This window comes from Arachis hypogaea, chromosome 2 (assembly GCF_003086295.3).
Source record: "Arachis hypogaea cultivar Tifrunner chromosome 2, arahy.Tifrunner.gnm2.J5K5, whole genome shotgun sequence".
NCBI lineage: Eukaryota > Viridiplantae > Streptophyta > Magnoliopsida > Fabales > Fabaceae > Arachis > Arachis hypogaea.
Window position 1 is genome coordinate 53654293 of NC_092037.1, and position 17754 is coordinate 53672046.

A 17754-nucleotide genomic window follows, 5' to 3' on the forward strand; every position below is an offset into this window, starting at 1 on the left:
AACCTTCAACCAAATCACCACAATCCAACAGAGTTCTAGTTGCAAACACAGATAGGAAGATGCAAGCACAAACAAACAGTTATTGCAAGTAGAACAATTAGCAATTAATCACATAGGCAAACCAAGTACAATATGCATACCCAAACAATGTCACATAGATGCATATGATGCATGCCTGTCCCTAATGGCTGATGATATCATCTGTCGGTTACCAAGCCAACCCGACGTGTCCGGTAGCTAACCCGGACACAGTCTCTCTGTTGTGCATTATTATCATTAGAGGGTATCTGCGCCCTGTCGCCATTAGAGGGTATATGCGCCCTGTCGCCATTAGAGGGTATATGCGCCCTGTCGCCATTAGAGGGTATCGGTGCCCTGTCACCCTTACAACAGAGAGAAAAACACAAGCATACTCGCTTACAACTTTCATCTCAGCCATTCGGCTTAAATCCACAAATCATTCAATTGCATACATGCATTTATATTCAATCATGGATCACCATCCATCTCAGCCATCCAGCTCACGGTTCAATTCAGAACCAACCAATTTATCAATAAATACAGTCCCTCGGCTTAAATTCATAATTCATAGCCAGCCATACGGCTTATAACTCATTCGGCAATCAGCCATAAGTCAATATCACACACAGCCATTCCGGCCCATAACAAAAACAGTACTTCCATCATTCAACATCATCAAATTCATAAAACCGGCATTTAAGCCATAACTCACTTTTCTCAAGCCATTTCACTTTGAAATCAAATTTTTAACTCTTTTCAGCCTTGGCTTTGAAGATCTCATTTCTCAAATCATCTCAGGCTCATAAGCCAAATTTTACTCAAAGTGAGTTCCCTTTTTAAAACAAAGCCACTCTCGGCATTCTCTTTCCAAAACTTCCAAAACCATGGCAAGTTAAGGATTTATTTCAAAGCATTCAAAATCACCCATCCAACAATGGGATTTTATAACAAAAGTTTCTCGGCAAAGTCCCAAGTCTTTAGGGAAGGTCAACTTATATAAATTCCTTAAAATTCATTGAAACTCTTAAAATCATAGATTTCTCGGTTCAAGTAAATAAAACTGAATTTACTATAAAACCGGCCATACAAAATCACAAGTTCCAACCCGGTCCAAAAATCAACTCATTTGAAACGAAACCGGTTCATTTGAATCAAACCACTTTCAAGTTTCTTTTTAGAACCCATTGTTCTAACTCTTCCAAAATGCCTCAAACTTGATTAATCAATCAAAAGTCTAGGTTCCTTTGAAATCACTAAAAACTCCTTTTTATATTGAAATCAATATTAAAGCATCATTCTTTCCTTCAGTGATTCAAACGGTAAAAATAGTTCAGTTTTAAATAAGCCGAACTCAACGTATAAGGTTCATCAAATAAATTAAGCTTGAAAACATAAATATCCTTTTAATAAATCAATTAATACAATTTCTCAAATCCAACCCTTTTTAAATAACCTTACAAACAAGTGTAGGATTTTATAGAAATTTCGGCAGCACCTCCCCTAAAACTTGGACTTTTGCCACCCGGTTCGGGTCCCAACTAAACCATTTCTCATTCCTTTTCAACAGCTCAAAACCAGAAATCAATTTAAAGCAAGCTAAATCCAACAATCGCCTCAGTGGCGTATCTCAAGGATACCATTTCAAATCAACTCAATATCAATCGATATAACTCATTTCCAAAGCTTTAAAGGAACGGCTCAATAACAAATCATTTGTCCAAAACCAAATCAATTAAAATAAACCGTGCTGAATTCAAAAGTGCATTCGACTTTTCACATCATTAAAATAATTGGCTCAAATCAAATCAATCCTCAACGGATTAAACTCAGATTCAAATCTTTAAAGAATCAACTTCAAACATTACATTTCACAAGCCACACAACAAATTCAGCCAAACCAACATCCATAATCGTTCGAGTCAATCAAATAATACATAAGGCAGATACAATCACTAAATACACAATATCTCACATCAGTATCCATATGTAATAATTCCAATACACAAAACATAGTTTTTTGGAAAGCGCCCCTACCTCAAAACGCAAAATTCCATAACCCAAATGTATCATCAAGTCCTTTCCGCCTCAACTCAAAATCAAAGGCAGCTTCAAAGCACAGCCCCACACATTTTCGCAGCAGCATAAACAACTCTAAATTACAACAAGCAACCTCAGTTACTAACTCTAGGAACATTAATACCATAAAGGCTTTAATACACGTACGGGACACTAACGTAGGGCTTTCGAAACATAATTTCTTACCGGAATAACAACACGAAGCAGCTGCGGATTCGAACCGGCCCCGGCACAGCTCTGGCGGCGGCCAGAAGCTCCGGTGGATCAACTATAAAAACCACACAGCATCAAACCTTCTCGAAATTCCAAAAGAACTGAAATCAAACTTAAAACGCTTACCGGCAAAATTTTCTGGCGACAACAGCAAGGTCTCAAGCGGCAGAAACTCTGCCTGGAGCTTCAGCGGTGATCCCGAAAGTCACAGAGTCGTCCCCGGTGATCAGAATCACAGCGGTGGTTTCTGGTGGAGGTAACTCGCGATGAAATCCAAATGACACAGGCTCCAGTAACGGTTTCCCGGCGGTTGAGGCTCGGCCAGAAGCTCCGGCGACCGTGGCGGCAGCTCCGACGGAGACGGTAGTGAGAGACAGAACTGGCGAGCTCTCCTCTTCCAGCAGCGGCGCTGCGGCAAGGAGCACAACGGCGGCGTGTGAATCGGCGACGGCAGAAACGTGACGGATCTCCCTCACGGCGCGTCTCCCCCTCGCGCGACTAGCAACGGCGCAGGCTAGAGATGACGGCGCGGCGAACAGTGGCGGCGGCGGTGCCAGGCTCTCCTCCGGCGACGCCCTTCCCTCACTGCGCTCTCGGATCAAACTCCCTCTTCTGTCAACGGCGGCGGCGACGAAGGAACGCGATGGCGTGAAGAACGGCACAGGGAGGATGCAACGGGTGGCTAGGGAACGCAGCTCGTTGTGGGGTGCGGTGAGGACGATTGGCGGCGCGGCGACACGACGCGGTGAGGGCAACGCGACTGCACGGCGTGAAACGCGACCCTCTTCACTTCCGATTCTGATCTCCTTCTTCTTCGACGTTGGTGGCGAACGGCGAGCAGAAGGGCGGCGACGGCGAGGCCCACCGCTGCTGGCTCGCCTCTCCCTCTTCTCTTCCCCTGACGCGCGACTCTGACTCCCTCTCCATCCTCTGCTTCTAATTTCGGTTTCTTTCATGGCAATGGGAAGCCATGAGTGTTGCAAGCTGTTGGGGAAAGGGGAAAATCTGCTACTGTTGAGTGTGTTGGTTTGAGGAAGGAGAAGTGTTGCTGCTGCTGTTAGAAGAGAGGGGCGGCAGCAGTTGGGGGAAACCGGGTCGGGTTAGGGTTTCCAAGGTTAGGGTTTCATTTTTGAAAATTAGGGTTAAGGGCATTATGGTAATTTCACATAAAATTAGGAATAATATAGTAATTGAAACTCAGATTAAATCCAACACTATTTGTACATAGAAAATACTATTTGCTCATCAATTTCACAAATTATTTTCAATAAAATGCCCAAATCTAAAAATTAGAAATGGTATACTTAATTTCTTCATTTTCCAAAATAGCAGTAATAATATTTAAAATATTACTTATTTAATCCAAATCATATAAAATCCTTATTATTTCATGACTACCAACTTTATAAATTTGAATATAGAAAATAATCCAACAATTGTGAAATTGGATAAAAATCATAACTTATCTCAAATCCAATAAATCAAAACTTGCCTTAATTATCTTTAATAAAATAATCTCTGAAATTAAGGCTATAAATAACCATAGAATTTGAGACTTGATCATAATAAGACTTTTTCAAATATTCTAGGTCTTACATTTTGCATTAGCTAAAAAATTACTTAAACAGTATCATTCTTTTTTGTTTTCATTGTAGCACTCAAAAGAGCAATGTTGATATAATCAATAAAAATAAGCCTCCTAATAGTTACAACCCAATAAACGTAGTGGAAAGTTGGAAAACTTACGTGATAGACCAATTCCAGCCAAGAGACCCTCACTCTTCATCAATCCTACAATCTTCTAGTAAATCCTTGCATTGCTCTCTGCAAATCAAGTTCTCAATTGGTTTAATTCATTAGAAAAAGAAAAAAAGATGTTGAATTTAGTTATGTGTCACACCTTGAAAGATTCATTGTCTGTTCTGAAGCTTATTCCTAAAACATACTTCAGCCACACAGGAAATCCTCTATATACAACTAAAAAATGATCAATTAAATTAAATTATTAAACATTATAAAAGTAGTAGGGAAACAAGGACGAGGAGGTGATGGCAACCAGACCAAGGACGTGAACCACGTATGTGAAAGGAATGGCGGTTACACCCAACGCCATCGAAACACTTAACTATTTTTCTGTGACTCAACAACCATTTTGCCTTCTGATTAGATCTTCCCACATCTGCACAGAAGCCATTTTTCATAATTTAAATATAACTAGAAAGTAATGCATCGACAGATATTTTGAGACAGATGCAGTGTATTCCATCCATACATTTAAAGTATGCCAGGAACTAAGGTGTTCAAAGTATCATTCTCAGCTTCATACTCACACACCAAAGAATCAAAACCCTAACACCTTGTCGCAAAATTAAAACTTGACTAGTTGATTTTTCACAGAGCACTTACTGCGATTCCGTGCATTTGCCGGAGCCGGCACTACCTCCACAATTTCGTTGGAGCTGCATTCGCGTCGAGGTGGTTGCGATGGTTCTCTCTTTATCAATGTGTGGTAAAATTCCACCACTTCTAGCACCCTCGTCAACAAGAACAACAACGCAGAAGATCAATCAAAGTAAAAATACACAATAAAAAAAAGAACAAGCATTCTTTGTTTCTTTCTACTAGAGCATGAACTAGATCTAAAAGTGTGAAGAGGAAAGAAAAATGAAAAGACGATGAAGGCGAAACCAAATCGCAGAGGCTCGCCAAAGGCAGCAACAACAGCATTGCTTGCGACGGCGAGGTGATAAATAAAGGCGGTAAGAAAATGAGGGGGCGGTGACTAACGTTCAGATCGAAGCCAGAACCTCATTGAAGGTAGCGACATGATGTTGCTTGATATGGCGAGGGAATGAGTGACGGTGAGGTGATGAACAATGGCGGTGAAATAAGCGGCAGCGACAAACCTTTAGATCGAGAACCAGATCGAAAACTCGCTGAAGGAAACAACGATGTTTCTTGCAACGGCAAGGATATGAGTTGCGACGAGGGGATGAGCGGTAGCAAGAAGATGAATGACAGCGGCAAGGGATTAGGGTTCGTCATTCGCTTTTCTATTGAGAAATCACACTAAGTTAAAATACATCTAAGTTAAAAAGACGAAAGAAAAATCACAAATATTCTGGCACCAGCAAAAACTGCCGAAATTAGCGAAAAAATGGCGTTTTTATGAAACTGCCGGAAAATTAATGCCATTTTAAAAAAAGATTGAGAATTTTAAATTTATAAAAAAAAATGAGAAAAAACTGATGAAGGGATTAAATTGGTGCATGGCATTCAATTTCAGGGACTAAAATGAGTCATTTGATGCAAAATAAGGGACCAATTTGGTACACATGTAACGATGACATAGTGGATGACACGTGGACAAATAGCATTGTGACACGTGGCATACCCATCCACGTCAGCATGCCACGTGTCGTTGACCAACACGTCATCATGCTGTTACACGTGGCCAAACCATGAGGTGACACATGTCACCAAGGGTCCACGTCATCAAGTCACGTCAACGCGTCGTCAACGAAAAACATGTCAGAGAATAATATGGTGCAATTTTTTCAATCTCAGGGACGTAATTGGTGCAGTTGAAATCTCAGGGACGATTTTGGTGCATGGCGTCAATCTCGGGGACCACTATGAGGATTTACTCACTTATGACTCGAGCATAAGGATCTGTATATTAAGGTGTTACATTTAAAATAACTAATATATTTATTTAGTAAAATTTAAAACATGAAAACTAGTTATATACTAAAAGTTTTGATATTTTGGATTTTACTAAATAAATATAGTAGTTATTTTAAATATTTAATATCTTAGATCTCACTAAATAAATATAGTAGTTATTTTATAAAAACTATATTAAAATATTAAGATTCAACAAGTGATCTCACAAATCGGTTTTTTAATTATGGAGTCCTATTATATAAATTAAATAATAAGAAAAATCATAATTTTAAAAAAATTTAAATTTTAAAATAACTATTATATTATTTAATGAGATTTAAAAAATTAAATTTTTAAATACATAATAACAATAATTTGATAAACTTGTTTAAATAAAAAAAATTATATTATAATTTGAAAATGTAAAATTTTAAAATACAAATGACAAAATAACTTTGTAATAATGTAATTACTTTTATTATTTTATGTAAAGAGAATTTTGTTTATTAAGGTCTAAAAAATAATATTAAAATTAGTATTATCAAAAAATATTTTAAGTTTAATATTATAAAAAAATAAAAATAAATTATATAAGGACTAATTTGATTAATTTTTAAAATTTTAGAGATAAAAATGACTTGCATATGAACTTTCAAGGACTATATATTTTGATTGTAAATAACTTTTTCACATGCGAGTGACACATGTCATGCTAGGTGTCACTGACCTAACACGTCAACCAATCATCTTGTGACACATGGCATTAATCTACTACGTCATTATGTCACGTGACACTAGGGGGTGTTCAAATCCAAACCGATCCAAATTAAACAACTCATCCAATCCAATCCAAACCAAAAACCGATTAAAACCGCACTAATTTGGATTTGATTGGATTCTATTTTTTGCAAACCGCTGGATTGGATCGGATTTTGGATCTACTTTTTATAATCAATCCAATTCAATCCAAACCGCACAATGTACTATAATATTATTATTTTAGTATTATATTTACAATTATGCTTATAACATGTTCAATTTGTTATATATTTTTCTATTATTCATGTATTATTATTAGTATTATTTAATAAATATTTTATGTTCAAAATGTTATTTATTTATTTATTTTAACTAGCCTATAATTTTATTTCTATTGTTATGTTATCATTGGCTTTTTAAGATATTGATAAGACTTATTATGTCATTGTTGATTATTTAAAATTTGATGTTGAGATTTGTTATATGTATTTAATTTACAAAACCGCAAATCTAATCCAATCCAAACCGCTTGAAATTGGATTGAATTTTGTTTTAAGTTATCCAATCCAAACCGTACAGCACCGCGAACACCCCTACATGCGTGATACGTCATCATCTAACTAACAGAAGGACTAATTTTGACTTACGTTTTATCTTTTAAAGATTAAAATGACTAAAAAAATTATTTGAACAGTAATTTAAAAAAATGTGTGATATTTTCGAAGCGAATTTAACTATTAACTCAAAAGATAAAAGAATAAAAAGAAAAAACAACTCCTAAAAAAGGTCCATCTCTAGAAAATGAAACCAAAAAGGTACTAAAAAAATCCGACCGACTCTACAACTTCTAGGGTTCTATGTGTTGCTAGCCAATCTGGTGGTATATTTGTCTCCCTTGAATAAAACCAAACCTAACACATCAACGCTGTTATAATTTCAGCTCAAACACCCTTTTGATTAAATCCAAATTCGCATGAGATCAGGTGTTTTTCAATTATTCACAAAAAAAAAAAAGCTTTAATAAAATCTGTCTCACGCAACCTAAGTAACATGTTGATCTCATACCAAAATCAAATCACATCATATAGCCCATAATTCCGCTCGAAGAATACTGTTGTCAAAGACCTTTCCAGAACTCCTATGCAGCTAATGTCCACGATGGTCTTACAAGAACCAAATAAAATGATTATTCAATATTTTTAATATTCTCAATCAAAATTAACTATTGATTAATTTTATAAAATTTTCATTGTAATAACTATTCTATGTGTTTTCGTTTAAATATTCATTTTTTTAATATTTTCCTACATAATTCTATGCACAACACGAATACATATATTAGTTAATCAAATAATAGATTTATTGTAATTAAATTAGGAAAGGTGAATGCTATGGTGTCTATAATGTGGTGCCTATTTACTAAAAAAGGTTAAAGTTATTATTTTATTTAAAAGATATAAAAATAAATAATTTTTAAAAAATTAAAACTTACTACAAAAAATAAGTTAAGGAACATTTAAACAAAAACTCATAAGCACCATAGAATTAGCCATTTAAAAATACCTGTAAAAACATGTATACATGCATAATTATTAAGTGTATCAATTCGATTTTAATTATATAAAATATAAAAAATGTTAGGCGGTTAAACAATTTTTTAAACTAAGCCCAACTGATTTCTTGTACGACATATGCATGCACCCTTTTTTTTTTTTTTTCTTTGTTTGTGTATTTTTCTTCTTTTTTCTTCTATTCCTTTTTCTTTCACGTTTTTTTTCTATTTTTTTCTTCGTTTTTTATATTTTATTTTATCATCATTATTATTATCTTTTTTTATGTTTCTTTTTTTCTCTCTCTAAAAGAGAACAAAAACAATAAAAAGAGAGTTAAAAAAATATGAAACAGAAAAAAAAAATCAAGAAAAACAAAGAAAAAAAAAATTTCTAATAATAGAAGAAAAAATTTCTATACTTTTTGCAACCAAAATTCTATATTTTGCGGTTAAAAATTTTTGTTTCATTTTTTCTCTTCTTTGATAATAAACATAAAAATTTTGAAAAAAAAAACTAAATTTTATAAACAATAACACATAAATTATGCATTATTTCCTTCTTGTTATGGGATGGCTCAAAGACAATATTCTGAGCCGTGGTGAAATTCTAAATGCATGATACTCAAGTAGTCAAACCCAATACTTCAGAGTACATATTTAGGATCCAAAAAGGATCATACCAAATGCTAGCGAAAATCTCTCTAAATACGAAAAGATTTGATCATCATTAATGACAATATCTTTTCCTAATTCATCGCCACTCATACTACGTAATGGGGAGCTCGCAATTTTCCAGATACAATACACGAATCTTAAACCTAGTACCTCTCTGATTCTTCTAATATGAGTGTTAGAGTGTGTTTGTAAGTACCACCCTATTTTTTTCGTCAGAAACCACCTTGCTCATAAACACCAAAATCTTATTTCAACTAGCTTCATCAACTCTTTCTAGGTACAAATTGTACATTCTTCCTTTTTTTTTCTTGCCAATATAATTATCTTGTGTTCAACTTTATACAAGTTTTTAGGATTAAGTAGATTTTGGTCTTTAAGGTATAGGGCGAAAATTTTTTTCGTCCGTAACCTTTTTTGCACACAAAATCATCCCAAAAGTTTAACTTAGTTTTAAAATCATCGTTTTTACTTAAATTTTAATTTTTATTACCAAATTACCCTAACTAAATAAATTATATAAAAAAACAGAAATAGCACGAATAAGGGAGAAAGGGGAAGGGGAAAGGGAAGAAGGGGGAAAAGAAAGGAAGAGGGGGGAAGGGGGGACGACACCGGTGAGGCCTGGAGCCACTGTCACCATCGAAAATCAGAACCAGAGGGAGAGAGAGCTCGTGAGGGAGAGAGGATGATTTTATGTGCAAAAAAATGTTGAGGATGAAAACAATTTTTGACCTATACGTTAGGGATCAAAATCATACTTAACCCAAATTTTTATGTCCATCCAACTTCATAAAATTTTATATTTATATATTTTTTTTATAAAATTGTGCAAACTTTTGATTCATTTTATGTTTCTCATCTTTAATTTTGTCTATGTAATTATTTTATATTAAATTTCAGAAATTTCTATAACAACTTTCATAAATTTTTGTGTTTTCATTTTTTTTATAAAATTCTGCACTTTCTATTTTTTTATATTCTTTGACAATAAACATGAAAATGTTTGAAGAAAAAACACAACTTTATAAACAATATCATAAAAAATGTGTTTTTTTCTATTCCTATTCCTACTCTTCTATTTCTACTACTTTCTTTTATTTCTTTCTCTTAGAAAAAAGAAACAAAATAATCAAAACATAAATGTCTGTGAGAATTTAGCACCGGCCAGAAGTTGGGCCAGTGCCTCGGAACCTTTTCTTGTAAAAAGTTTACCCAAACAGAAATAACTTGACTTAACAAGAGCTGTGATTGGAAAATTGCGGGAACCCTTCATAACAACGTTAATGCACTCAGAGATATTGGTCATCATGTGACCAAATCGACGACCCTCATCAGCATACTGTGCCCACTGTGACCGTGGCATTTCCTCAAGCCAGTTTGTGATTGCTACATTTTCGCCCCTCAAACGGCCAAAATAATGAGCAAACTCACACTGTGACTTCGAGTACACTGCGTTAATAAGAACCTTTTTCAAGTCTTTGTTCTTAAAGTGAGTCATGAAGTTGGCTGCAATATGTCTTGTACAAAATGCCTAAAAGGCGTGAGGTGGTTTCCATAAACTCCCTTCGGTATTCAGTGCACCATCAATGGATTTGTGTCTGTCTGAAATCACTAACACCCCGGGTTGCGGTATCACATGATCTCACAGATACAAAAAAAAAAGAATGACCATGCCTCCTTTGTCTCACCCTCAACAACCGCAAATGCAATAGGCAGAATGTTTGCATTACCGTCTTGAGCTATGGCCATCAGCAAGGTTCCACCGTATTTACCATATAAGTGAGTGTCATCAATGGAAATAAGTGGCTTGTAATGCTTGAAAGCCTCAACACACGGTGGAAATGTCCAAAAGACTCGATGAAACATGACAGTGTTGGCAGAATCAGGCCAAAACTGTGTCACTAGTTGCACCCAAGTACTTAAAGAGACATAATTAATGGGCTTATTGTACACATCTGAATTATTTAATAGCGAATAAACAAACTTGAAATAAATCTTACCAAGCAAGTACATCTGCGTAGCGAATAACCAACGAGGAAGCTCGTTGTATGACTCCTCCCAATCGTCATATATTCTAGCAATGACTCTCTATTTTGCAAGCCAAACTTTTCTGTAGGACGCCTTCTAACCAAAGTGATTCTCCGCACCTCCTTGGAGAACCATGATGTTGATTGTTGGATTGGCTTTGACCATCGTGAAAATGTGTTGCATAATCATCTTCGAATCTAACCTACAATGGTCTTGCCTCATCAAAGTTTTCATGCAAGTATAAGGACCAGTGTATCTTCTAACTTCCCACTTTTCTTGCATTCGGTGATATGATATGAGTATGCTCTAATTACAACCAGATCCAAACTAGATACATTGTGAATTGTACTTCAATTGGTCACTCTCTACTATTTTGTACTCCGCAACCCTCCTGATACTGTACTGCTTAACTGCCAACATGACTTCTTCCTTGTTCTCAAATTGTTGTCCAACCTCAAACTCGCTGCTTGGATCCTCTTCAGGGCCTCCCTGGGTAAACGACCAATCCGAAGTCATTGCATCGAGATTCAACCTCGTGAAATGATCTGGCCGGTCATATGGTCAAGAAATCGCAGGTTGTGTCAGAGCAATTTGTGTGTCACCGTGGTAGTTCATCTCTTCTTCCTCATCACAATCATCAAGAATTTTGGGTGGTTCTTCGTCAGCATCATCTCCGTTATTAGGGTTAACTTCATACTGATCCATCATCGAATCTCTGATAGCAGAACCATCATGACTTTCAACACCGTCATCCATTAAGTCAATGTTACAAACTTCAACATTAGACCCCTCCTGACTACCCTCAGGTGGCATATTTAGATCCACCATCGTCCTTCTGATAGTTCGTCTAACAGCTCCACTCAACGGACTATCATCGACAGTATCTGCAGATGATCCTCGGCCACCCAACTCAACGAGAAACACAAATAATTCCAACAGATGAACATTTGTCCATTGGTTGTGCCATGACCTTATAAGCCGTACGTTCTCGTCATCACGCAAACGGTACCTAATTCAAAACAATAGAAATATTTCTCACAACCGTGGTCTGATAAATATACTAGTAACAGAGAGAATATAATTGTAATATACGTTTTATAAAACAAACTGCCATCTACTTTGGTTGGATATCTGTAATAAATTTTTTTCACCCTTTTTGCCTCTTGTTGTCTGACGGAATGCAATATCAAATTCTTCAAAGTTGTTAAACTGTTGACTTCCGCTGTCATATAGGTAATTTATCGATTGCTCTGATCTAAAAAAAATTGAACTTTCTTTGTCATACACTATTTCACCATCGTAATGAATGGATAACAATGGATTCCATGAAATCGTAGAGAAAATGTCAATGGTGAGAAAGGAAGTAAACAAAGAAATTGTGCCTCTCTGATCCGCTCTCCAACAAGTCTGCTTTTATTTTAGAAACCTAACATAGAGTTCGCCGTGGGTACGGGGAACTCTATATAAATTATAGAGTTCGCGAGGGGTGAAATTATAGAGTTCGCCAGGGGTGAAATTATAGAGTTCGTCGGGGGTGCGACGAACATGCCCTTATTACCCAAAAAAATCGTATTCTAGAAAATAAAACTGAAATATCTTGTTTGGGGAAATAATTATTTTTTATTTTATTTTAAAAAATCCCTATTTAGATAGTAGAGTTTTGTCGTAAAAATGTACTATTTCGGTAAAAACGTCCCCCAACCCGCCTCTAGCGTCGTCCGCGCTCGCTTTCCTCTTCTTTTCCGGTTGAATCATAGTTATTAGAACCGAACCGATCGATTTGACCAAAAATCCGGTGAACCGGACCCAACACTGGTCCGGTCCAAGATTTCAACCGCTTAAAGTTGAGAATCGGCACAAACCGGTCAAACCCAGTGAAAATCGGTCCGACCGAACCGCTTAGACACAGTCGAAGGCGAACCTACGGCGCACCAATGTTCTGCAAGTCCGTCGTACTCCATATGCTCATGCACAGTTGAATGCGTTAGCTGGGTGATAAGGATGCAGAAGCTGGTGAATTAAAAATTTATTAAAATGGTTACGTTGCAAGTATAGTTCTTAACTCACCGAAAATCTGCCTATCAATTTAGAAATATGTCACTGAAAGTTTAAATTAAAATTACTGGGAGTTTTAAGTCCCAGGTCGTCTCCCAACGAGTTGTAGAAAAGTGTGCTGTATTATTAATCAGATATTTCAAAAAGAGTTGAGCTAAGTAAATTGGGATTTAAATTGAGGAATTTTAAATAATAAAAATGAAGGGCCTTGACTGGGAATTGATTGGTTAGACTCTTTATCATTGATGGTGTGATTGTAAGATTAATTTATAATTAATAGTTGTTCTGTTTGGTTATCCCTTACTAGATAAGTGAAAGTCAAACAAGTGGAAATGCCAGATCTGTTCACAAGTTGCAACCCACTTAGTTTAAAGGAATTGGCGTCGGTGACAGGATAGCAATCCAACATTTAACCCAATTACAAATTTTTTCTTTCAATCCTTCCAACTCAAGAGTTCCCTTTAATCAACTCCCCATCAAGTAATAAAACTACTCACGCATTGTAAATAAAGAATTCATGGCACATGAAAGGGAATTAAAAGAAGACATGATTATTGGAATGGAAATTAAATTAAAAAGAAATAATCCTTGCATTAATTAATCATAAAAATATCTGAATGACAAAATTGAACATAACAAAGAACATGGAAGAATAAAACCAAGTTAAGAAAACAAACTAGGGTGATGAAGTCTTGATGAGGAAAATAACTCTTTTCAATGTTCCAATGCTAAGATCAATTGAAAATTAAAATTCTAAAAACTAGAGAGAAAAACCTAAGAGAGTCAAAAAAATAGATCTAAACTACTCAATGAATGTGTCTCTTGTTTCTGCATAATCTCTGACTCTAGTCTGCTGTTCCAGGCCGAAAACTGGGCCGAAATAGGGTCCAAAGTCGCTGGTTTCAGATTCTGCAATTTATGCAGATCGCGCATGTCACGCGATCGCGTCGTCCATGCGGACGCGTCGCTAGCACTTTTCCTTTTCACGCGTTCGCGTCGCCCACGCTACCGCGTTGCTTGTGTTTTCATTTCCGCGCGGCCGCGCAAGCCATGCGGCCGCGTCACTGCGATTTGCGCTCCTTCGCGCGGTCGCTTGAGCCATGCGACCACATCACTTTTCGCTGGTTATCTCCTCAAATTCTTGTGTTCCTTCCATTTTTGCTAGCTTCCTCTCCAATCTCCGTCTCATTCATGCCCTATAAAGCCTGAAACACTTGACACATAGATTACGGCATCGAATGGAATAAAGGAGAATTAAAATTAAATAATTAAAGTCTCTAGGAAGCAATTTTCAAACATGTAATAAATTCAGGAAGGAAATCTAAATGCATGCTAAATTGATGAATAAGTGGGTAAAGATCACGACAAAACCACACAATTAAACACAATATAAACTATAAAATAGTGGTTTATCAACCTCCCCACACTTACACATTAGCATGTCCTCATGCTAAATTGAAGGAGACAAGGAAATAAGTACGAACATGCAGAAACTCATGAAATGCAATGCAATCCTACATATATAAATAAATACAACTATATGATTATTATCCACTTGATCAAAAGTAAATAAGCCCTTCAAAACTATTACAAATCAAATTCCACTAATTCTATCATCATGTAATAAAACCGATAAAAGTGCAAGAAGATAGCTTATGAAGGCCGGGAACATGAAAATTCAAGCATTGAACCCTCACTGATAAAGTATGTATGCTCTAATCTCTAGTATATAGGGTAATCACTCTATTCTTCTCTAGTCATGCTTTCTAACTTTTGTTTTTCTCCTAACCAATCAACAACAGTTAATATACCAATGCAAACATCATGAGGTCTTTTCAGGGTTGTAATGGGGCCAAGGTGTAGGTAAGGATATACATATGGCTAAGTGAGTTTTATAAATTGAATCTTTAATTAACCTAAGCTCTCACCTAATATACATATATTCTATATACTTTTAAATTCATGCTTAGCTACCCATAATTCCCTTTTTCAACCCATACTCATGTTTCAACCTTGTATTTTAATTCTATCATATGTGCATTGATCTTTGAATTCTGAATTTAACATTGGGGTAATTTTGTCCCCTTATTTATTAATTGATTGCTTTTTTTTTGAATAAATAAAGCTTATCAATGCACATAGATTTTTCATTCTTATATTTTCACATAAGCGGGTATCCAAATTTCCTTTAAATTTTCATGACACATTCCCTTAACAACTTTTGTTCCCATAATTTCCCATACTTAACTAGCACACACAATTCTATCTTAAGCTAACCAAAAATTTAATTTGGGATATGCAATTGTTTTTCAGCTTAAGGTTAGTAATGTGGTGAAATATAGAACAAATGGGGTTTTAAAAGCTCAAAATGGTTAACAAGGGTAATTGAAAAGGGTAGGCTTGATTTGGATAAGTGAGTTTAAACAAATAATGGCCTCAATCATGTGCAAGCATGTAAATATAATAAATATTGGACATATAAGATAAAACAAAATGTAGATTACAATCATAGAGAAGTAAACACACAAGAATAAAATAATTATGGTTAAATAATGTAACCATACATAAAGGCTCAAATCTTTCACAGGTTGTGTGTTCTTTAACTAAAACATCATGTTCCAAATACAACTCAAGCAGATTTATCATAAAAATTTTGAAAAATTAGTGAAATTTTATTCCAAAGATAGATTTTTAAAAGAAACTTATTGTCTTTTCAATCAAGTAGAACATGCATGCAACTATCCTAACATATGCAATTTATTCTATTCTATAAAAGAAAGAAAAATCTAACTAAAATATCCTAATTATTGGTGTCAGAGAAGAGAATTTACCTTCGGAAGTCAGGTACTGGCCGACCTCCCTATACTTAAGGCTTTGCACCGTCCTCGGTGCCGTCTGTCAGGAACAGGGGTGGGCTGGTAGCAGTATCTCCACAGTCGGGATCATCATGGCTCCCGGTGCTGGTAAAAGAAGTGGAGTCCGGGGTGTCTGAGTCTCTAAAGCGTCCCTTGAGTAGCTCCTTGAGGTGTTTGAATCGGCGCTCATTACGGTGTTCTCTCATCTTTGCTTTTTGTTCATGCTGATCCAACTTTTCAAGTATCTGCTGGAACAATTGCTCAGTGGTAGATGCTTGTGGTGTTGAAGAAGGAATATCGTCAACCGGCTCAGTAGGCTGGCTTGTAGTGGCTGCTGAAAGTCTGAGGTATTTCCCGTTAGGGACATATTAATCATCCCGTGGAAGCATGGCTTCGGTGTCCCCAGCTTTGCAGGAGACTCCGGCTGCGGAGACAAAGGTTGAGACCGAGGCGGGGAAAGGTAAGTTGCCCGCGATTTGTACATGCTCCATAGCATGTCGGATGTGTCTTGAGAGATCCAGAGGTTGGTTTGTAAGGATGCACCATAGTAGAACAGCCATGTCCGCAGTGAAGGAGGACTCATAAGTGCTCGGGAAGACGTAATGGGACATGATCTGTGCCCATACGCGAGCCTCCAAGGTAAGTGCGGAAGCCAAGATTCCCTTAGGACGGTTGCGGTGGTATCCGTAGATCCAACGGTTGCCAGGTAAAGCAATGACTCTGAGAATGGAGTCCCAGTCAAATTGGTATCGCTGGCGCTGAAGGGTGGCTTCTTGAAAAGCGTCTATTCCTGCGAGAACAGGGGGAAGACTCAGAACTTGCTGAATGGCCACTTCTGTAATGGGGACTTGCTTCTGCCGGACATAAACAGACTGCAGGGTCGGTATGTAGAAGTTGGAGTAGAACTCAACTACCCAAGAAAGATTGACCTGCCTTGGCTGTCTCTGTAGGAAACCCCATTGTCTTCGCTCAATTTGCGGCTCAACAAAGGTGGCAATATTGGGCAGGAGGATGAGAAGGTATTCATTGTTATAGTTCCTTCCTGCTAGGATAGGGAACATCTGCTCACAGTAGCGATTGGGAAATCGCACAGTGTCCTTTGTTGGAAAGGCTTTCTCTTTGTCGTCAACCTTTATTATCCTCTTAACTCTTTTTGTTGAGGGCTTGACTGCGGTTGAAGAAGGCTCTGCCACTAATGCTTTTTTAGTTCCTCTTCTTGCTGGTGGTTTGGAGGCAGCTTTCTCTTTTCCTTTCTTGGTGGCCATCCTGAAAGAAGGGAAGAGAAAGGAAATTAAATTCAAAGAGATAGAGCAAGGAAGAGGGTATTGTAAGTGATAGTCAATGCACAATAACGATAAATGGCACTAACACATGGTCCGGATTACATGTGAAAAGCTCATCAATGGAAATATAGCAAGTGCATGTAGGACAATGGAATGCAAGAGGTTTATTGGCATGCAGGCAAAGGCATGAGTAGCATATATCAAACATTCAATATCCAAGTTAGGTTACCATTTGTAACAAACTAACTATCACATTTGTATTGACAATTAAATTTAATTAATAAAATATGAAAGGGAATTTGTGAAAAGCAAGCATTGCAGAGTAGAGTAAAGTAATGTAGAAAAGTGCATAGTGCTATATGGGCTTTTTCACAAACACATGGCATGCATGGTAAACAAGATATAAAAAGTATAAAATTGAACATGCAAGCAATCCCTTAAATAGGAGAAAAATAATTGTCAAACAATTTGCAATAATCCACAAGCATATAATGAGGAATGATGACTCAAAAGGTTTCTAACACCATGTAAAAGAAGAAGAAGGTAAAATAAAGATGTGAAAAGAAAAAGA

At 36.5% G+C, this 17754-nt stretch overlaps 1 protein-coding gene across 1 annotated transcript; it reads right to left on the bottom strand.

Moving 5' to 3' along the window:
• Nucleotides 1–1841: 1841 nt before the first annotated feature.
• Nucleotides 1842–3411, bottom strand: LOC112744340 (uncharacterized). The gene is made up of 2 exons (XM_072217840.1): nt 2284–3411; nt 1842–2172 (listed from the first exon to the last, which is right to left on the bottom strand). The coding sequence occupies exon 1, from the start codon at nt 3264–3266 to the stop codon at nt 2469–2471; it is 798 nt and encodes a 265-aa protein (XP_072073941.1). The 5' UTR covers nt 3267–3411; the 3' UTR covers nt 1842–2172; nt 2284–2468.
• Between the last annotated feature and the right edge of the window lie 14343 nt (nt 3412–17754).